General features: G+C 47.9%; 2 protein-coding genes, 1 long non-coding RNA gene and 2 pseudogenes across 3 annotated transcripts; 3 read left to right on the plus strand and 2 right to left on the minus strand.

Annotated features, from left to right (window-relative positions):
• Positions 1-2200: 2200 nt before the first annotated feature.
• On the minus strand, positions 2201-3524 carry LOC136502991 (methionine--tRNA ligase, chloroplastic/mitochondrial-like). Its single transcript, XM_066498218.1, has 5 exons — positions 3479-3524; positions 3289-3365; positions 2934-3114; positions 2655-2713; positions 2201-2341 (listed from the first exon to the last, which is right to left on the minus strand). Exons 1-5 carry the CDS (start codon positions 3522-3524, stop codon positions 2201-2203), a joined length of 504 nt encoding a protein of 167 aa, XP_066354315.1.
• Positions 3525-3781: 257 nt separating this feature from the next.
• Positions 3782-4948, minus strand: LOC136504303 (uncharacterized). Its single transcript, XR_010770844.1, has 3 exons — positions 4775-4948; positions 4596-4697; positions 3782-3969 (listed from the first exon to the last, which is right to left on the minus strand). It is a non-coding gene; the product is annotated as an uncharacterized lncRNA (long non-coding RNA).
• A 103-nt stretch (positions 4949-5051) lies between these two features.
• Positions 5052-6296, plus strand: LOC136502992 (cation transporter HKT2;4-like; annotated as a pseudogene).
• A 2737-nt stretch (positions 6297-9033) lies between these two features.
• Positions 9034-16499, plus strand: LOC136502993 (cation/H(+) antiporter 15-like; annotated as a pseudogene).
• Positions 16500-18061: 1562 nt separating this feature from the next.
• On the plus strand, positions 18062-21786 carry LOC136504282 (probable staphylococcal-like nuclease CAN2). The gene is made up of 9 exons (XM_066499151.1): positions 18062-18407; positions 19170-19225; positions 19563-19677; positions 20192-20308; positions 20393-20580; positions 20862-20918; positions 21003-21162; positions 21253-21321; positions 21538-21786. The coding sequence occupies exons 1-9, from the start codon at positions 18195-18197 to the stop codon at positions 21646-21648; spliced, it is 1086 nt and encodes a 361-aa protein (XP_066355248.1). The 5' UTR covers positions 18062-18194; the 3' UTR covers positions 21649-21786.
• The last annotated feature ends 1086 nt before the right edge of the window (positions 21787-22872 follow it).

The following is a 22872-nucleotide window of genomic DNA, read 5'->3' on the forward strand; positions in this document are numbered from 1 at the left end:
GTTTCGCGGATTTATTCAAATTTCGATGGCATAGGGCCTGTCCACAACTTGGCTACGTATGATTATGTTATTTCTTACATTCACCAAAGAAATAGCGGCACAATTCCTATACCAGCTATATTGTGATGCGAGGTCCTCTGCAATTGTCATTGTGGTTAAGTTTTTACGTAGCTAGCATAGTATCAGTGCTGGGTATCCATGTGAGTTCCTTGTTAGTAATAACTAAATAAAGTTCGGACATGCTGCACTTTAACATTTAAGATGGTGTTTGAAAAAGAAATGGGGATCTTATCCCTAAGGATAAGGTCTAGGCACGCTTTAACTTTTGATTTATGGATCCAGAATCTGTAGTAACTTCCTTTGTATCCCTTATTTTCTTCTTTTCTTTCTGCCTCTTAAGCCTCTGGCTATTTGTTTGTACTCTTTTGTTCCTTGCTTATTTTTAATAAATTGCCTGTAGGGGCTGGCAAGCCCCTCCAGTTTCGTCCAAAAAAACATTTTATACCTCTACAACTAAGAGATTAATCGAAAAGCAGGATCATGTTTACACCTTTTCATCTCCCAGCCACTGGCAGGCTGCATACACTTTACTGCCACAGCATCACAATTCTTCTGGTAGTTTATAAAATTTATGTTTTCAAAATGTATCAACTCCTCCATTTCTTCTTTCTAGATCCGCAGTCTAGAGTAAGGAGAAGATCATAAACAGATACAAGCTAACTTAAGCACATGAAGATACACCACTTGAATACAGGGATAAATACAATGTGTCAGAAATTCAACCCTGGTGTGAGGAATATTTTTTTTGAAGGTCGTGTGAGGAATATTTGTCTGGTGGATGTCATTGCCATCTTTTTTCTTAAACGAGTTTTACCTCTGCTTTTCAGAAAGCAACAAGTACATAAGTCTGCTGGGGTTACCAGCTACAGCAAAGAGCAGCAACACCTATTCTATTACAGAATTCAGATTTCAGCTACATCTGACAGCATAACAGAACTAGGCTAAAAGTTCTTGAGCCAACCCATGACTGCATCCTACATATGTCGAAAGGCTTCTTATCTCCTTAAGCAAAATCTTCCACCTCTACATCAAGGATACAACAATGTAGAGCACGTCAGTTGGAGATTTAGGAATTTTTTTCTCTATCGCCATCTTATCCCTGATGGTCCACATAGCCCAAACAAAACCTGCAAAAGCAAACATAAGCAATCTGATTGGTAGGGGCCCCTTGCCCTGTAACCAAGTGCAACTAAACTCCTTCAGTGAACGAGGAACATTTTGTAGCTTGAAAACTTGAGCAATCACACTCCAAATGAATTTGGCAATGTGGCACTGGAAGAAAATATGATCCACAGATTCCGCTAAACCACAGAGGCAACAATTAGCAGTCTCTTTTGAACCCCTTTTGATGAGACTTTGGGCAACCTGTAACCTGTTATTAAAGATCTGCCATAAAAAGAACTTGATTTTCAAGGGAATCTATCCTTTCCAAACATAGCCAGCCACCCTGCTAGCTACCCCTCTATCACTAATGAATCTATATAAGGATTTCGTGGAGAATGTCATCTGGACCCCTTATGTAGTAGTTTCTCCCGATCTGTTGAAACTAAAACAGAAAATGTTAGAGCACGGGGAAAAAAAGATGGTGAATTCGTCCACATTGAGAAGGCGAAGAAATGGCCATAGAAATCAGTAGTTTGCACCTTGAGCCTGCGAGAGAAAGCGGACTGGTAGACAAGATTTCAAACGATTTCATACAAATCACCTGAGCTCAGTTTCCAAAGCTGCCAAGAGCAACAACCAATCGAAACTAAGAAACATCTAAGTGGGAAAAAATAACGGAAATAGAGGCATGGATGGCTGGACATTACTGAAACAGCAATACTGTGTTCTTCAACCAAAGGCTCCTTTGTCGAGTCAATTTGTTAAGGGTCGTCAGTTGAAAGAGACACGGTAAAACCTCTTAAGAAATATGTTGGGAAAGGGTTCCGATGATAGTCGACAAACAAAGAGTTGCTACTTAAAGGAGACATTGCAAGATCAATCTGAATACAGCCAAAATAGCAGATATATTAGTCAGTTTCTCATAAGCAACCATATGAAAATCCAATTGATGTCCAATCAACCAAAAAAAACTATCACCGGCCAGATATTTTCTATACCCAAATCTGCTATTTGGAGCCCACAACTGAAGAGATTATTACTTGTGGCTTCCCTTGCTTGAAACAGGACCATGTGCTTGCTCATCGACGTACAAGTTTCCAAGGTTACCAATCTCTAGAACAGTTTCACATGTTGATGACAGCAAAAGATTTTTGTACTGGTGTTGTGCATTGTCCACCTGTAAAAACAAATTCACGGTGATTCGAATAGAGACACAACAGGGCATGTGAATGCGTGGTACTTCTTAGACAGACCATCATCGTTTCATGAGTGCAAACTACAGATGGACCCACGACATCATCGGCGACACTTGTTGATAGAGTAAAAAACAAATTCACTGTTGTAGGTCTTATATTTTCTAAGTCTTTAAATCTTTATACAGTTGGTTATATACATACTAGACTACCGGTTCAATCACAAACTCGCGGTTTATAATTAAATCATTTATCCTCCACTCCTCAGTTTAAAAGGTACCATGAAAACCTGCTTACCAGGTTTTCTATGTTATCTCTGAACAAACTTCCATCTGTAGCAGCAAGTGAATCAAAAGCTAGTTTGGATTTACAATTCTTTTTTAGTAGCCCAAGTGTACGACTAAGGAGGTTTCCAGTTCGAGTGAGTAAGTGAGATCATTATTAACACGTAAAGATGCATAGGTAACACAAACAAGGAGCACCAAGTGAAGAAAGAAGGCAAATGACATAACAATTTCAGCACACATGAAAAGTATATACATGTTTCAGAAACAAAGGTAATTTAAGTAGAAATACCAATTGTATTAGCAAGATGACCATTGACTATATTGATAAAGCGTTCTGCTGAATAGTCCCCATCATTGCCGAATTCTACTTCCCGCAAGAAGAAGTACCTAACAGCATCAGCCCCATATCTTTCTACCAGATCTTTTGGTTCAAGTGTGTTGCCTAATGACTTACCCATCTTCATGCCATCCTAGGATTTTCAAAATAGAAGCCATTGGTGCATGAAATAAAAGTGACTTGCTGAGATAAAACATGAAAGGTGACTGAGAATCTAGATACTTTTTTTGTACTTATGGTAGAGTGCTATACTGTCATCAGGGCTCTATAAGTGGAAACAAGTACAATTGTAAATAAGTAAGATCACCTTTGTCAAGAATCCATGACCAAAAACTGTATCAGGAACACTTAAACCTGCTGACATTAACATGGCTGGCCAATAAACTGCATGAAACCGTAATATGTCCTGAGACACGCACAAAAAGTCATGTAGATATGTGCCTCTGCATCTCTGTTCATGCAGAAAGGTGGGCATGGTTATTTGGTTAGCAACAAACATTGTTGTACAGGCAAATCATTGAGCACGCGGTGTAAAGCATCCATGAGTGAGGCATTCGTTAGTAGAAGATGGGATCAAAGAGAGATAAGCACCATGGTGTCCACTGTTGGTGTACCGCGTCGCGGCGGAGGCGGTATGCCAGGCTACGCGGTCCGGCGGGGGCCATGGGAGGACTGAGGACAGCCAGGTCGGGAATGTTGCTTTCACAACTCCCATTAATTCATTCTCAACCTTAAGAAATTATAGCCTACCTGTGTTTTAACTGATGGAAATATGTTCTAGAACCGTAGAGTTTCGTCGCCTGCTCCTGTTACTATGGTCTGCAAATTACATCTCACCATCTTAGCTGCTCTCCTCAACGAGATAGATAGTAGTTTCTGGGTTCATCATTAAAACAATGTACAAACTAACTGCATTCGGGTTTACCTGTCCATCAGGCGACGACGCAAGGTAAAGCACACGCATTGTATGTTCGGTTAGAGTTGCAACCTGTCTGCCCCCCAAATAATCCAATAGTCAGTGAAATTAGGTTAAAAAGAAATGGCCCCTGGTAAACTATATAAGTTACGCCATACAAATGACATCACTACAAAAACTGTTTATTAAGAAGCACATAACCAGTGTACGGTGCACAGCAAGTGGTTTTCATTGCCTAGTTTACATTTCTATTGTGTTTTCAGCCGCTCGTAAGTCAATGTCTCAACCCACAGAAACAAAATTACATCTTTGGCGTGGAATCCAAGACGACTCTAATTAATAACTTGCATATGGAGTCACACCATGGAGGGCTTTTGATGCTTCATACCAAAAGGGCACAATTATATGACAATGTTCTTACTGATCAACTGATGTGAAACTAAGCATGCTATCAATGGTATTATACAGCAAATGGTTTTCATTGCTTGCTTTAAGGTTCACTGTTGGTTTAAGCATTCCTTAATTCAATGTATCATCCCATAGAAAGGAATTATTATATTTCAGAAGCAAGCCGAGAAAGACTGTGTTGCGCAGATTGGAAGTCATTCTATAACTGTATCCAAAGGATGCAGTGTACGGCTGGCCTACTGATGTATCAGGAGATGCTAAGTACTTAGATCCACAACATATAAGCTCACCTTTGACATGGATGGATATTTCCACACCATGATTTGATTTTGGGAATACCCATGTGTGCTCACAAGCTCATTCACATTTTTACACCACGCAAGGTTGCAAACCTGCAACAGAAAGCAAAAGATGAGGATAGCAGCACCACACAACAGAGAGATCATTAGTGGTCAGAACTACTACTTGCCTGGCTGCCTGTGTCAATTGAGTTCAGAACATTTTCATTAGCCGTGTTCCAAAACCTGATGCATCTATCAGCTGTTCCACCTCCTGATACCAGGAGTCCTTGCTGATGTGGTGACCACGCTATTGCTTTAACAGCGGCTATATGTTCTGTCAACCGCAACACTGGCTGTTGCGATCGTTGCGGAGTTGGTGTCCGAGAGGAAGTTGGACTAGATGCAATTATAGGAGTCGCGGTCCGAGAAGGCTCCTGGCTGGCAATTGGAGTCATTTCTGTTCCCATGTCTCTCATAGAGACAGACCTAACTACAGGTGTTGGTCCATCAACTATTGAAGCATTGTGTGCAGGTTTAAGCAAATCAGAATGGACGAGACCTGAAAATAGAGCATAAGATGAATTTTCATCAAAAGTGCACTGAAACATACCGATATTCCAATAACATAGAAACACACGGTTGATAATTTATTTATTCTACACACATCTGCGAGCTTCTAAGTGCAAGCAGCTAGCATATAATAAGAGAAGAGTTAAATGCATCAGAGATGCATTAACTTGTGAGGAAGTTTCAGTTGAGTCCATCAACTTCCAAAGTGGCTTTTTGGGTCCATAAACTTTTAAAATGGTTCAGTGCAGTACATACCTATTTATTTAACCTTAAATTCAAAGCATATTTGTAGAAAACCCCTTCCCTAACGCATGCTGGTGCATGCATGGCCGGGTTCAGTGCTTTTACTGTAGCTGGCGAGGAAGGGAATCAGCGCCGCGCTCTTCTCGGTGTCCACCACCGTCTCGTCCTTCACCAACGGCGGCCTGCTCCCGACGACCGAGAGCATGGCGGTGTTCGTCGCGAACCGTGGCCTGCTTCTGCTGCTGGCGGCACAGATCCTCGCCGGCAGCACGCTGCTCCCGGTGTTCCTCAGGCTGGCGGTCAGCGCCACGAGAGGGCTAGCGAGGGTGTTGTTCTTGTTCACTGGGCGAGGAGGACCCGTCGAGGAGCTCGTACCCATGGACATGGAGAACAGCGCCGCAGCGGCGGGCTTCGGCCACCTACTGCCGAGCGACACGCGGGCGGCGTCCCTCGCCGCCGCGGCGCTCCTCTGCTGCCTGAACTGGAACTCCGCGGTGTTCGCAGGGCAAGGATGGAGAGAAGAAGAGGAGACTGTCGCTGAACAGCATGCTGCTGTCACCGCTGGCCTGCAACGCTGCAGTGGTAATGCTCGCCTGCATCACCGAGAGGCGATCGATCTCCGGCGACCCGCTCAACTTCTCCACGTTCAACGTGATCTTCGAGGTGATTAGATGAGGTGCACATGCACGATCGACGAACATCACAGTTCACAGCCCATATATGGATTTTGGAGCTTCTGAAACTGACATATGGATTCCTGCATGGATGCAGTGCTTATGGGAACGTGGGTCTGTCCACTGGCTACAGCTGCTCGAGGCTGCTGCCGGCAGCGGAGGCGACCGCCACCTGCCATGACAACCGTACAGCTTCTCCGGGTGGTGGAGCGACCAGGGGTGATGCAGGCGAGCATTACCGCTGCGGCGTTGCAGGCCAGCGGTGACAGCAGCGTGCTGTTCAGCGACAGTCTCCTCTTCTTCTCTCCATCCTTGCGTTCCGGCTCTCCAGCGCCGCTCCTTTTCTTTTCGCCGCCGTTGTCGTGCACCGACAACAATGTCGCCGACGCGGGGATGCACCTGAAAGTCGTCGGTTGGCATGCAAAATCTGTCAATGATCGAACAATATGCTGTCGCGTATGCTTCAATTTCGCGCGGAGGAGCATGACTGACATCATGGCGAGGAACAGCACCAGCACCGCCGGCGCGACGAGGGAGCAGTCGACGGAGTTCTCCCCGGCCTGCCGCACGTTCACGGCCATGAACACCGCGTTGGTAACCTTCTCGCCGGCGGTGAGCCCAGCGAACACCGCGGAGTTCCAGTTCAGGCAGCAGAGGAGCGCCGCTGCGGCGACCGCGACGGCGACCACCGTGGCGGCGAGGGACGCCGCCCGCGTGTCGCTCGGCAGCAGGTGGCCGAAGCCCGCCGCCGCGGCGCTGTTCTCCATGTCCATGGGTACGAGCTCCTCGACGGGTCCTCCTCGCCCGGTGAACAAGAACAACACCCTCGCTAGCCCTCTCGTGGCGCTGACCGCCAGCCTGAGGAACACCGGGAGCAGCGTGCTGCCGGCGAGGATCTGTGCCGCCAGCAGCAGGAGCAGGCCACGGTTCGCGGCAAACACCGCCATGCTCTCGTTCATCGGGAGCAGGCCGCCGTTGGTGAAGGACGAGATGGTGGTGGACACCGAGAAGAGCGCGGCGCTGATTCCCTTCCTCGCCAGCTACAGTAAAGCACTAAACCCGGCCATGCATGCACCTGCATGCGTTAGGGAAGGGGTTTTCTATAAATGTGCTTTGAATTTAAGGTTAAATAAATAGGTATGGACTGCAGTGAACCATTTTAAAAGTTTATGGACCCAAAAAGCCACTTTGGAAGTTGATGGACTCAACTGAAACTTCCTCACAGGTTAATGGATCTCTGGTGCATTTAACTCATAAGAGAATGATGTAGTGCGCCTCAATTATGTCCTGATCTGAATGCGCATTTATCCTGGTAGTTATTTTCCAAAAGAAAATATAGAAGTAAAACATTTAGTTGGTGCCTGGTGGGAATAGAGTGCCATCCTTATGTATTTGTTAAATGAAATACACGTAACTTTTTTGGGGTCCAAGAAGCTGCCATGATGAAAAGAGCAGCTGTCTAGCTGAACATCAAAGGCAGACTTCTCTGCACGGGCAGCTCATGATGTCACACTTTACATGTCCCCAATTCACCCCGCTCCAGCACTTCAAACTTGCAACCAAATGTTCTAAATAATCCTTAACTCTTATCTCTTCACGCTACATTATAACATATAGGGTAAAGTACACTTTACAACCCTCAACTTGCACCAAAGTTCGATTTTCAACCTTCAACTCTGAAACCGGTCAAGAAACACCCTCCAACTATCAAAACCGGACGAATTTGGTCCTCGGCCGGTTTGAAAAGCGGTTTTCTATTTTTGGGAGGCGCCGAAATTTTAAATTATTTTTTTGAGCATCTTAACGTCCTCAAATGAAAAAACTCAAAACTACAAAGTTGTAGATCTCATTGAGGTCTACAATTTACATATAAAAATTATCTTCATCCGACAACGTATCGAAGGGTTTTCTATTTTTTGAAATTTGAGTCTCATCACATGACAAAATATGGTGCTGAAATTTTATATTATTTTTTCGAGCATCTTACTGTCCTCAAATGAAACAAATTAAAACTATAAAGTTGTAGATCTCATCGAGGTCTACAATTTACATATAAAAATGATCTTCATCCGACATCGTATTGAAGGGTTTTCTATTTTTTTAAATTTGAGTCTCATCACGCGACAAAACTGTTTTCACTTTTACAGTCCTACGGAACTTGCACACCAAGCAATCTAGAGGTAATCCTTATAAGTTTGGATTTACCTTTCCTAAAACAAACTTTCTACTTTCCTAACAAATCTTGACTCTATTTCCCTAAACAATTATCTATTTATTTTTCCTAGATATCTTTTATTTTCCTAAACTACCTAAATCTTGGGGTAATTGGGAGGTGGAGCCCCCCCCCCCCCCCCCCCCCCCCCACCCACCCCACCACCACACACACCCCTGCCGTGGCTCCTCCTGGCCTCGCGCGCGCCCAGCGGCCCTCGCTGTCGCCGGGTTGCGGGCTCCCGCCGGCCCGCTCTGAGGGGGGTCCCTTCGGACCATGACACTCTTGAACATGATGGAATACAGGATATTCTTGCCCATGTTATCAACCATAACACATAGGATGAACAGATTGAAAAGATGTTAACCACCCTCTGGTACATTTGGAAAGCCAAGAACGACCATTGCTTCCAAAGGAAAACTTGGACTGTTTGGCAGGTACATAACGCGGTGGCTGCGAACATCAACAACACCTCGCTCTCCAATGGCCGAAATGAAGAACAGGTGCATGAGAATGAAGAACAAAATGATGATTCGTCCATGCCAGGTAACAGTCTCCCCATTGCAGGACCACCAAGTGAAGCCACTGGCCACAATGCTGCTGAAGGTCACCCTCTGTTGTGTTCGGCAATGCCTGGCCCGCCTCTGTACAGAGCGCTGTTGCCTGGCACAAGATGCTACACAGACGCATCAACATAACCGGATCGGCCCCAACAGGTCCCCCAGCGTGCAGGTCAACCCCCGTCACCGTTCTGCGATCTACATCAAAGCATCCATGGCCAACACCACCTCTGTTCTAGTGGCTGAAGCAGCGGCCATGGCGTTAGCGGCTTCCGTGGTCGCTGGGATGGACATACAAAACTCTGTCTTCCTGACTGATAACCAGCAGCTAGTGACGTTCTTTAATGGAGAAGCAGTCAAGACCGACCTCAGCCTCCTCCGCCGGCCCAGCGGCCGCGCCGTCGCCGGCGGCATCATGGGCGCCGTCGTGCCGCTCGCCGTCACCCTGCCCGTCTTCCACGCGCTCCAGCCCACGCTGCCAGAGGACCTGTGGGGCTCCTCGCTCGTCACCGAGCTCGCCGTCCGCCTCTCCCTCTCCTCCTTCCCCGTCATCGCCGACGCGCTCTCCGACCTCGACCTCCTCAACACCGACCTCGGCCGCATCGCGCTCACGGAGTCGCTCATCACCGACGTCACCTCCTGGTTCATCCGCGCCTGCACCGCGGCGGTCATCCTCATCGGCGATGCCAGGTCGCCAGCCTTCACGGCCAAGATCCTCGCCTCCTTCGTCACGTTCGTGCTCTTCGTCGGCTTCGTGGCGCGCCCCGCCGGCCGGTACATCGCGTACAAGCGCACCCCGACGTGGGCGCTCCTCTCCGAGGGCTCCTTCGTGGTGGTGGTCATCGCCGCGCTGCTGTCGGCGCTGGTGACGGACGCCATCGGGTTCAAGTACATGATCGGGCCCATGATGCTGGGGCTGGCGCTCCCCGGCGGCATGCCCATCGGCGCCACCATGACGGAGCGCCTCGACTCCTTCTTCATCGCGCTCTTCCTGCCCGTCTACATGGCGCTCTCCGGCTACCGCACCGACCTCACCGAGTTCACCAAGTCCGAGGCGTCGGAAAAGTGGTGCGCGCTGGAGCTGTTCGTGGCGCTCTGCGTGTTGGGCAAGCTCGTCGGCTGCGTCGCCGCGGGGCTCTTCTTCACCATGCCATTCCGGGACGCCATCGTGCTGGCGCTCATGCTCAACATCCAGGGCATCGTGGAGGTGGCCGCCATCAACAACTGGGGCGACACCATGAAGGCCACGGCGGAGCACTACTCGACGCTGACCATGTCCATGGTGCTCATCACCGCCATGTCCACGCCGCTGATCAAGATGCTGTACGACCCATCGGGGCAGTTCGCGCGGGCGAAGCGGCGATCGCTGGAGCACGCGCAGCTGAGCGCCGACCTCCGCGTGCTCACCTGCCTCTACAGCGAGGACCACGCGGCGCTGCTGATCGACCTGCTGGAGGCGTCAGGTTCGTCCCGCGACTCGCCCATGTCGCTCATCATGCTCCACCTCACGGAGCTCATCGGTCGAGCCGCGTCCGTGCTGAAGCCCCACCAGAAGAGCACGAGGTCGTCCAACAGCGGCGGCAACCCGACGCCGTCGGACCGCATCGTGAACGCGTTCCGATACTTCAAGCAGCAGGCGGCGCCGGGGGAGGTGACGGTGAGCCCGTACGTGGCGCAGGCGCCCTTCAGCTCGATGCACCACTGACGTGTGCTCACTGGCGCACAGCCGGAAGGCCAACCTCATCCTGCTCCCCTTCCACAAGTCCTCCGACGGCGCGCGCAGCACGGCGAACAACGCCATCCGCTCCATCAACCGGAGCGTGCTGCAGTACGCGCCCTACTCCGTCGCCATCCTCGTGAACCATGGCCTCGCGTCAGGGTCGGCGTGCGCCACCGCCGCCAACAGCCTGCTCCAGCGGGCGGCGCCCTACTTCCTGGGCGGCGCCGACCACCGCGAGGCGCTGGCGTACGCGGCGCGGATGCCCGAGGCCGGGACCATGTCGCTGACGGTGGTGCGGTTCAAGCTCCGGAACTGGGTCGGGATGGGCGGGCAAGACGAGGCGCGGGACGAGGAGCTGCTACAGGAGTTCTGGGCCAGGCACAGGGACAACGAGCGCATGGTGTACGTGGAGAAGACGGTGGAGGACGCGGAGGGCACCGCGTCGGTGGTGCGCTGATGGGACCAAACACCACAGCGAGCTTGGATCGTGAACGCCGGGGACGGCGCGGTGACCGCGGCGAGAACGCGAGCAGATGGAAACACGCGCAACAAACTCACGCGAGAAAAGAGGATTTTCGGCGCTCTCCAACGTGACGCCTTCCGTCTGTTATTGATGCTTTTATACACAAATGCATGCTACAATCTCGGACTTGCAACAACCAAGCCTCCCCGCGCCATGCCGCACAAAGTGCGCCACGCCGTTTCGCTACGGCACGCGCTGCGTGCGCTGAGCACGTCATGGCGCGGACTGACCGAACCGAACCGGACCAAGTCGTGATCAAGCACGCCATCGACCATGCCCTGCCCCTAAGCTAGCTGATGCATGACTCAAATCAGAACAAAAAATTACATATTGTTGTGCAACAATTTGGCTAACAAATCACCCCCAAACTTGTTGCACATCGACGATGCCGAGAGCACTCCTCAGTTCCACGAACTTGACTCGCCCCAGCGACTTGGTGAAGATGTCGGCGAGCTGCCCCGCAGTCCCAACATGATCCACCTCTAGCTTGCCTTCTTCAATGCACTCACGAATAAAGTGATACTTAGTATCAATATGCTTGCTGCGATCATGGTGCACTGGGTTCCTGCTAAGAGTGATGGCAGACATATTGTCCATGAGTAGCTTCACGGTCGCCTCCTTCGTTCCCATCATATCTGCTATCAACCGGCTTAACCAAACGCCTTGGCACGCTGCTGCTGCCGCCGCCACATACTCGGCTTCACATGAAGACAAAGCAACAATCTTCTGCTTCTGTGATGCCCATGTTACCAGGCTATTGCCAAGGAAATATACAACACCCGTGGTGCTCTTCATATCCTCAACATCTCCTGCAAAGTCACTGTCACTGTACCCGAGCAAGATGGGTTTCAGTTCAGTTCCCTTCTCATATCTGCAGCCATACCCTACTGTTCTCTTCAAGTATCTCAAGATATGTTTAACAACATCCTAGTGCTCTCTCCCTGGTGCCTCCATGTACTTGCTAACAACACCTACCGCATATGCAAGATCTGGCCTGGTGTTGACGATGTATCTGAGGCAACCAATTATGCTTCTATATGCAGTAGGATCTACGGCTTCTCCCTCCTTCTTGTAGAGCTTGAGCCGACACTCCATGGGTGTATCACAAGGGTTGCAGTTTTTCATGCCTGCCCCCTCAAGTATCTCTACAAAGAGCTCTGACTCAATGTAATTCTCCCATCTCCCAGCTTCACCTCTATCCCTAAGTAGTAGCTCAAGAGACCTAGATCACTCATGCTGAATTTCTTCCTCATCTCTGACTTAAACTGTTTAATGTCACTGATATTTGGTCCAGAGATGATCAAATCATCAACATACACCCCCACAAGTAGAAATGAGTTCTTGCAGCTCCTTCTGTATACAACATGTTCTAGCTTGCTTCTCACAAAACCGAGAGCAACTAGCTCTTCATCAAGTTTAGCATTCCATGCTCTGGGTGCCTACCTAAGGCCATAGAGTGCCTTTCTCAATTTAAGCACCTTGTCTCCATTACCAATGATGAAACCTAGAGGTTGCTGCACAAACACTGTTTTAGTTAAGTCACCATTCAAAAAAGCAGATTTCACATCCATATGGTGTACCTCCCATCCACCTTGTGCTGCTAGTGCCAACAGCACCCTTACAGTCTCAATCCTGGCAACTGGAGCAAATACTTCATCAAAGTCTACTCCTTGGCGCTGAGCATACCCCTTGGGCACTAACCTTGCTTTATACTTGACAACATTTCCATCTGGATCTTTCTTGACTTTAAAACCCACTTTAGGCCTATAGCCTTTTGCTTGGCTGGCAGATCACTGACATTCCAGGTGTGGTTTTCTTCAATTGCCTGCATTTTCGATTGCATAGCCTACCTCCAGCAGTTTCCAAACAGAGCCTCATCCACCGTCCTTGGTTCTTCTACTACTACTAGGCAAAGCCCACTGTACTCGAACCCCTGCATTTCCTCGGTTGTTTCAAGCAAATTGGGAATGGTTCTAAATCGCAGTGGAGCACCATCAGAATCTTCAGAGGCATTGGTGGGCGGCGTTGCCCATTAGATCATCTGACCTGGTGTACCAGGGCTGGCACTTGGGATGTGTGGTGGTGTATTAGATGCACCCCCCATGAATGGAATTGATGCAGCAGGTGAGGCCGGTTCACCATCATTAGGTTTAGAGGCGGTGCTCCTTTTAGAATCAGCGTCAGGCCCTATTGTCGGACCAGGAACAGTGTCAAAACACTAAACCGTAAAAGTATCAGGGACTGCTGCGTCATTGCTCAGCCTACTATCATTCCCCTCCCAATTCCATGCCTTCTTCTCGTTGAATATCACATCTCTGGTCACCATCAACTTGTCCTTCACGGGATCATACACACGGAATCCCTTCGTCCTCGGTTCATAGCCGAAGAACACACCTGGAACTGATCTGTCCGCCAGCTTGTTTATGCCGGGGCCAACATGCTTGGCATAAGCAACACAACCAAACATACACAGATGCTTGACCCCTGGCTTTTTCCCAAACCAACCTTCAAATGGGGTCTTCCCGTTCAGGCTTTTCGTCGGTGATCGGTTCAACAGGTACACCGCCACCTTGACTGCTTCACCCCAAAACCGAGCAGGTACTCGCATGCTCTTGAGCAGGCAACGAGCCATCTCCACGATGGTCTGATTTTGTCATTCTACTACTCCATTCTGTTGTGGGGAATATGGCGTGGTGGTGCTGTGCTTGATGCCGTGGTCGTTACAAAAAGCCACGAACGCACCTGAGTTGAATTCGCCACCACGGTCCGTCCTGAACGCCTTCAGGTGATGACCCGACTCCACCTCGGCCGCTGCCTTGAACCTTTTGAAATACACTAGCGCCTCATCCTTGGACGCCAGTAGCTCAAGCCACATATAGCGGCTGTGATCGTCGACGATGAGCAAGAAGAATGACTTCCCACCGGGTGTGGGCGGCGTAATGTGCCCACACAGATCACCGTGCACCAGTTCAAGCCCCCACTGTCGCGCGGTACGTCGAGGCCTAGGGAAGGGTGTGCGGTGCTGCTTGCCCAGTGCGCAGCCATCGCACACCTGCTCTGCACGCCGGATCAGGGGTATACCCTCCACCATCTCCTTGGCACCCAGCTCACGTAGAGACCTGAAATTCAAGTGTCCATACCATGCATGCCAGAGCCACGCCTGCTCATCCATCTTGGTCATCAGGCACACGGGTGAGGTCAGGTTCACCTTCATGATGTACAGGCGATTCCTCCTCTCTGCTTGGATCATAACGCCCCTCTCCTAGTTCATAGCTTGGCGGCGCTCAAACACCTTTAGGACGTCGTCATCGATCTCGATGCGACACCCCCCTTCTTCCAATTGGCCAAGACTCACGATATTGTATTTGAGGGATGGGATGTAGTATACCTCAGTGAGCACACGATGGTCCTGATTCCTGCCGGCGATCGTCATAGCCCCGATCCCGTAGATCTCCACCGTGGATCCATCTCCAAACCGCACCGCGCCGCGCACCGTCTCGTCTATGGTTGCCAGCGACGCCCGGCACCTAGTCATATGATTCGTGGCGACGGTGTTGAGGACCCATGCGCCTTCATCATACTTTGACGGGGACACGCGTTCCTGGTTCAGGAACACCCGTTGTGCGGTGGAGTTCGTGGTCCGCACAACATTGCAGACCTGCGCCACCATAAGCGCCGGCTGTTCGATGTCGGCGTTCGCATGGTGAGCGGCCTCCTACCGCTCCTCTTTCAACTCCTTCGTCTTGCACTCCTTCGCAAGTGCCCGTAGATGCCACATTTGCGGCACTTGCCTTTCCGTCGCGGAGTGCCCATCGACGTGAGTTTCACGCAAGAGTCACGCGCTTCGCCACCGCCGCACGCTCCGGATCTCCCCTTCTTGATATAGCGCCCACCGCCCTTTCTGCCAGATGACGAGGACGTGTCCAGCACGATGTGGCTCTTGTTCCTGGCCGCCCACTCCTCCTCCGTCAACAAGAGTCGGCCAGTCTTATCCGTCACTTGCTCCACCGACGGCTCGAAACAATCTTCCGCCGCCCGTAGACGGCCCACAAGCTCCTCGATGGAGAGTTTCTTGATGTCGCAAAACATCTCGATCGTCATCACCACTTGGTTGTAGCGCGGCGGCACGACCTAGAGAAACTTCTTCACAACGCGTGTGTCATCCATGCTTTCCTCGCCAAGACCATGCAGGTCAGTGGCGAGTCTGGTGATGCGCACGGCGAAATCATCGATCGTCTCGCCCGCCTTGAACGCGATCGACTCAAACTCCGCCAGCAGCCTTTGTGCATTCACCTCCTTCACACGTTCTGCACCGAGACGCATCGACTTGATTGCCTCCCAAGCCTCCTTCACCGACTTCTTGTTCAAGAGCATGGAGTGCATATCCTGGGGCACGCCACGGATCATGGCGCCTAGAGCGAGCCGATCCCGGCGCCGCTCCACCTTGTCGGACTCGATTGCATCCACAGATACATGCCTTCGAGATTGCATTGCACAAGCGCGGACCACTCCTGGTAATTGGTGCGGGTTAACATAGGCCATACCAAATTTCCGGCTGCATGGTTCCACGCCCGCTCCATCACGTCCTTGTCCTTGCCACTGGCATCACCCATGTCGGCGACGTTAGGGTTCACGCCTTCACTTCCTCGGATATGGTGGACCAAATCACCCTGCTTCCTCTACAACCTCTCTCCGCCTCCGGACACCCCCAACTCCGGCAGCTTAAGGCTCTAATACCACTTGATGGAACCAAACACCACAGTGAGCTTGGATCGTGAACGCCGGGGACGGCGCGGTGACCACGGCGAGAACGCGAGCAGATGGAAACACGCGCAACAAACTCACGCGAGAAAAGAGGATTTTTGGCGCTCTCCAACGTGATGCCTTCGGTATGTTATTGATGCTTTTATACACAAATGCATGCTACAATCTCGGGCTTGCAACAACCAAGCCTCCCCCGCGCCATGCCGCACAAAGTGTGCCACGCCGTTTCGCTGTGACGCGCGCTGCGTGCGCTGAGCACGTCATGGCGTGGACTGACCGAACTGAACCGGACCAAGTCGTGATCAAGCACGTCATCGACCACGCCCTGCCCCTAAGCTAGCTGATGCATGACTCAAATCAGAACGAAAAATTACATACTGTTGTGCAACAATTTGGCTAACATGTGCGCCATGAGTGAGAAGTTCGACCTGCTCATCGTGGGGCGCCGCGGCGGGGAGAGCGAAGGCGACCCGGAGGGGTCGACGGAGCTCACCAGCGGGCTGTCAGAGTGGAGCGAGTTCCCGGAGCTGGGCGTGCTGGGGGACATGCTCGCCTCCGCGGAGTTCGCGTCCAAGGTCTCCATCCTCGTCATCCAGCAGCAGCCACCCAAGAAAACCGTCGCCGCCGGAAGCTCCGTCACTGATTAGAAGGATCCATCCATGGCTGATTTTTTGTTAATTTAATTTTGTCAAGCATTCTCTTGTAGTTAGGTCGTCAGCTAGGAGGGATTAGTTTCCTGATGCTTTTAAGGCAAAACAAAGCACAACGAAGAACACGTTAGCGCGCGGCACTCGTCGAACAACTCTGCTTGGCGCCAACAAGTTGCACACTTCTTTGTTTTGTTTGTCACTCTCAGTGTGGCTTGCTTGATTGACTGTGCTGCGGCTAAACTTTCTTTCCACTTGAGATTCACGCCATGTTGGCTCGGTACCAAACACGTTTTAGCCGTCTACATACAAAAGTGTAGAATGCTACTAATTTGAACATCTACTGGTTGGATAAAAATAATAATGTTAAATTTATCTAAGCAGGGCACTCACAAGTATATATAAATTCATGTATGATCGTTGTGGTAAATTCCTCGTTTACCTTAATCATCAGTACTTAATTTTTTATACACAGATTCAAACACACAAATTTGTGCTCTTAGATTTATTGTATAATGTTTCTTATTAAGGCTATGGAATATCATGTCGATGGAGCGCTATCCGCATTGAGAGTAACTCCAGCAAGAACGCTCAAATCATGGCCTCTATTTTTTTATTTGAGGACTCCTCCTATTTTTAAGGGTCTAATTATTTTTCATCTACTCCAGCGTTAGCAACCCTCAAATGTATTCCTGTAGACAATGACACACTGGACCCAGGCCACTTGTCATTCTCTTCCAACAACCCATATTCACAGTCGCCCAATCTCGTGAGCTATGGCCGGTCGTCGGAGAAGGAACAGGGAGGGGAGCTGCGCCAGTGTGGAGGGTCTCATGGAGAAGGGGTTTGCCAGGGATGAGGGCTTCACCGAGGATGGGTTTGTCGAGAGAAGAGGGGTTGGGGAGAGAGGAGCCATTGCCAACCCAAGGGGCCGTGTCAGGGGAGCCACGCCAGAGGGCGCCGTGAGGAGGGGGGAGGGAGGTCGCTAGGGAAGGGAGCCACGCTAGGGGTGACATAGGAGACAACACGAGTTGGATGCGGAGGTGTGGAACATGATTTCCCGCGCGTGTGCACACTAGTAGGAACCATGTTAGAGCTGTGTTTTATATAAACTCTCAAATTTTATTTTAAGGGCCTTGCCTCCATCCTGGCATCACCGACCCAAGTCGTCCTCCGCCAACTCGGTGTTGGCACAACCAGATGTCTCACTAATGCCTGCCACTATCGTCCCTGACCCATTTCTAAATCCTACAATCAAACACGAGGAAGATGAACATGCATCATGTTCCCACCTTGCAGTGACTATTGCAGTTGCATATACCACGTAAAGCATTTTTTCTTATTTAGGGCATGGGCATCCAAATTGTTTCTCTGGATACAAGTATATACAACATAATGACGGAGTGTTTCCTGAAAAAAGCACACAAGACTGAATGGTCGTCTCAACTCTCAAGTCAATCCGGTCACTCTCCTAGATGATGGTCTACGGCCTAGTCTTGCTTCTTTTTCTTGTCCACTTGTAGTCTTGTACTATGCCGGTCCCACCGGCCACCACACCAACTTCCTCTTCACCTTCCCTCGCCTCAGCCAGCTTTAACTTTAGAAGTGAAGTGGACGAAGCAGCAGCAGCAGCAGATTTGCAGAGAGTGACCACGAAGAAGAGGATCGGAGAGAGGTTGAAGAAGGCAGGGATCCATGGGAAACATCCTCAGGTGCTTAACGGGGGGAGACAACCATGGTGATGATCACTATCGTCCCCACTATCATCCAACCTCCGAGCCCGGCATCATACTACAGGGCGGCTGGGGCTCTCCGCCTCGTTTCCAGCCTGATCATCACCAGCTAGGTCCCCATGGCGGCGTCGCCTCCTTGGTTCAGGACCTCCTCAACTTCGAATCCACATCCATGGTAAACTGCTATCCTCTCCCTTCCGTCGCTGATTCCCTTGTGTCTGCTTGTTTGTCTTCATTTTGCCATCTATTCAGTTACTGTAAGTCCTTGACAGTAATTTCTTTTGTAGAAAGTCCCTGACAACCTATGAATAATTGCACAAGCAAAATTCACATTTATCCATTAAAAGTTCAGCTTCTGAAGATCTAAGGTTAATTAACTAGTATATCCGTGAGAGTAAGTATAGCAATGCAATCTCTATCAGCGCGCATGCATAATCATCTTCTGACAAGTTGAGCATGTGTTATATTTCGCCAAATGAAACAAAAGGAGATAAAGCTCTGTACTATAAGCAATTAAATTATGCCTCGATGAAATATGCTTGTGCTCTATAAAGCCTCTCCTGGACAAATATGTTTTTTACTGAGTTCACTAGTTCAAGATTTATCTTCACTTGCATCGCTGTATTCAGCTTCATTCGCATGATGCGGGGGGGTTTTTTTTGGTAGGAACAAATTAATTGCTAATCAACTTACCTCCAACGACCCATTTGATCTCTGATTCTTTTAGCACTTGGATGGACATGTACATTAGCAATGCTGAACAGCAGCAGTAAAGCGACATTGCAACTACTAGCATATTTTATGAAAACACTTGCAGATATTAATAAGATTGTGATGATTTATCATGTCAGTTTCACAGCCTTCTTTTCCCAAAATTCCGCGACATGTTTTGCAGTGATGAGATACAATAAATAAATTTTATTTGTTACACTTTCAGGTACCTGAAGCGCTCAGAAATAATGTTACATCGTCCAAGAAAGCCCAGGTTAAATGGTAGGGAGCACTTTCAAAAAACTTGTACACTTGATGATTTTTTTTTAATAATCAGTACATTTGGTGTACCTAATGATGTCAATGTTGCTTTAATTCCTCCCCTAGTTCAATAGAGTCAAGGACTAAAGGCATATGACAGTAGGACTGTAGGAGTAGTACAAAAGGAAAAGGGGCCCTCAATGAAATGTTGTTTGTCCATACTTATCCAAACATAGAACAAGCCATGCTTCGACATGGAGAAGTAAAATAAGCATAACAAACCCATTGAAGAACTTGAATGTCTTTTAGACAAACAAAACTTATGACTATTTTGATCTTCTAATTTACACAATGCTAGGTACCGGAATATTTTGGAGGCATATAAGAACTCTAGTCCCCCACCAAAAACACCAGCCGAGGCCGCCCGACTAGTTGCAGCAGCTCTAAGCAGGATTCAGAGAGCTAATTTGGAGGTAACCTTATTTTTCCTGCCTTTTTACTTAAATAATTGTAGGGACCGTACAAGACGAATGTATAGATTAGCAATGATATATATTTAAAATGCTTGAACATGTAAACTAACAAACCTATTTTATAAACTAGAGTAGTATGGATGCAAGCAGGTTTGTCTGCGCATCCTAGTCCTCAGTTCATTCATACAAGGCGTAGTTTAACTGTTTGAGTTAACCTTTGACCAATAATTAGTCCAGTAGTATATGAGTTATATACCATAAAATCCGTACAATTGGATTCGCATTTACAAGCACTTGCTAATGATTATTATTTATAACTACTAATAAAATATGACAAGAAAATTACAGCCAAAGATTGATTTTGCGTAGTGAGACTATACCTTATAAAAGAATGGAGTAACATTGGACAAAGATTAGAAACCCTAGGAAATTTACTACAATTTGCATTACACTATTAGTATTACTAATGGTTATGTTCAACTCATCCTATCCAAAAACAATGTTTTCTTCTCAGGGTATTCTTGCATTTTACAACCTCCCGATCCCATCATTCTCTTCAGCATCAACATCCTCGGACCACCAACCATCCTCACTACCAGAGGGCATACAGTTTGTGCTGAACACTTTGCCGGTCAGATATGATAAACCATTGCAAACAAAACCCTTAACCAACGATGTCACATTTTGAACAAAGTGTTACCTCAACTACTATTAGGTTCACAACAAGTGCATTGGAGATGGCGACGGATTTACTGCCTATGTTGACACAGCAGACCCGAGGGAGTCTGCGAATGTGCCACTAGAAGTCCATGAGATGGTGATTGAAAGGACTCAAGCACGCATTGATAAGGATTACCAGACGGTCGATGCACTTCTTAGGAGCCTCAATGAAGCAGGATATAAGTACTCAAACTGAACCTTCACAATCCTTTACATGTCATAAATGCATATATTATTTGAAATATATTTATGATTTAAAGTTTAGATATACTCAGTTACTTGGATAATAAACTAGATCTCATTAGTTGAAAATTTGGAAATGTTGTGATGTTTTAGCAATGCAGGAGTTTGTTAAGTAATCGGGAAAATATCATTAACATATCTCATGGGAAAATAAATTTTGATATAATTGCTTTTTTATGGTATCACCAAAAGCAAAACTTACTAAGAATTTTGATGAATAGGATAATAACCATTTTAGGAGAAGAGATACTTGCAAAGAAATACAGAATCAGAATGAGGTGAGTGTTTCTCCAAATTGAACTTGTGCATTCAATAATAACTAGGAATATTGTCCTCAAGTGCATGTTCTTCATGACTTGAAGGGGCATCGATGCACCAGAGCTTAAAATGGCTAGTGGGAAGGAATCGAGGAATGCATTGGTGAAGCTAATTGGAGGGAAAAGGGTCACAATTTACGTGTATGGACAGGACCAGTTTGGGCGTTATGTGGGTGACATATATTGTGATAATGTGTTCATCCAGGTGAAAAATAAACTATGTTCACACAACCTATTGTTTTATGGCTTCAATTATGACATGATCAATGTGTCTCTGGACTCTCGAGTCTTTCAGGAGCAAATGCTAAAGAGTGGTCATGTATGGCATTTCAAGACTTACGATAAGCGCCCAGAGTTTGCGCAGGTAAGAAATTCCATTGTACCTAAAGTGCATTTATGAAACATCCCAAATTGCAATCTCAGAAAGCCTAGAGTATTCTTTTTGATGTGAACATCCTTGAGCTATGTCATTTGTCATTTAATTTTAAGGGCACATGTGTTGATCTGAACTATAGCTATTTGCAGTAATCCAAATTTGCTGCTCCTAGAAGTTTTTCACTAGCACTATGATATTTTGCAGTGGGAGAGAGAGGCAAGAGCTGCACATCGAGGGCTTTTTGCATCAGAGAACCCTGAGAAGCCATGGGACTGGAGAAGAGACCAGCGCAATGCAAACATTCCAGTCTACTGATCGAACTGAACCATGAGTTTACAACTTTGTACAGTTGCTACACATGAATGCGTATCAAAAAACCAAAAGCAAGAGTGATGTATTGTACATGTATGTGGAAGATAAAGTATTGTGAATTAGTATCATGCGTTCAATATTGGAGCTCTTGTGTTCTTATCTCTGTTTTGAACATTACTAAAAAAATAATTTTAGGAGACATGTCCCCTGATTAATAGAGGCATGCATTTTTGGGAGCAACCTCTATAAATGGTCACGCGCGGGTCTCAGGAAAATGTATGCCTCTTTTAATCATTTACACAACCGAAGCATATGCAATAGAGAGCTAGAGGGTATATGATTCATTGTCAAAGACCTTTACGAGGTACGGGTCTGCACACCACTCCTCAAATGCATCGCTCATCAAGAAGGTATTTATCTACCAGATCCATAGTGGAGCGTGTGGATCTCATAGTTGTCCTAGAGCACTAGTCAGGAAGGCAAGAATTTTACTGGCCAACAACCATAGCAGATGTTATGCAAATTGTTCAAACATGTGAAGGTTGCCAGATGATAGCAGATGCAACTTCAATCCCTAGAGCATCATACAATGTTGATTTGTCACACATGCCCTTGAAATGATGGGGCATGGTGTTGGACCCCTCCAAACAGTGGTCGGCGACCTTCGCTCTGTAATGGTAGCGGTAGAATATTTCACCAAATGGATTGATGCCAAAGCATTGTGAACTATCACCTCGATATCAATTAAAAATAGTTCTCGCAACAAGTTATATGCCATTCAGTTCCCTAAAGCACTAAAGGTTGACAATGGTACTCAATTTGACACTGGAGTCTTCATAGATATTTCTAAACAACTAGGGGGTCAGCCTATACTTCGCAATTGTTAGACACCCACAGAGTGTTGAAATATAAGTGAATCGTCCACTCTTTTCGATTAGATTGAACTTTTTTGGATTGTGCTGGTCCTCAATGAATTGAGAATGTAATGGCCATGAAAATTAAAAAAATAAAAAGTAGCAAAAGTGATTTTTTTATCTACATGGGCCTCCCCTGTTGACTACACGAGCCTCAAGTACCCTCATCACGGCCTAAACTGAAACCCCCCCCAGTAGGTGTGGACTGGGTCAACCGATCAACGGAGGAAACGGCCTGGGGTGCCTCATTTTACTTAGCGAACAAGGCATGCAAGATGTAGATAAAAACAATGCATGCATGTAATCTTATCTG

Source organism: Miscanthus floridulus, chromosome 14 (genome assembly GCF_019320115.1).
Source record: "Miscanthus floridulus cultivar M001 chromosome 14, ASM1932011v1, whole genome shotgun sequence".
Classification (NCBI taxonomy): Eukaryota; Viridiplantae; Streptophyta; class Magnoliopsida; order Poales; family Poaceae; genus Miscanthus; species Miscanthus floridulus.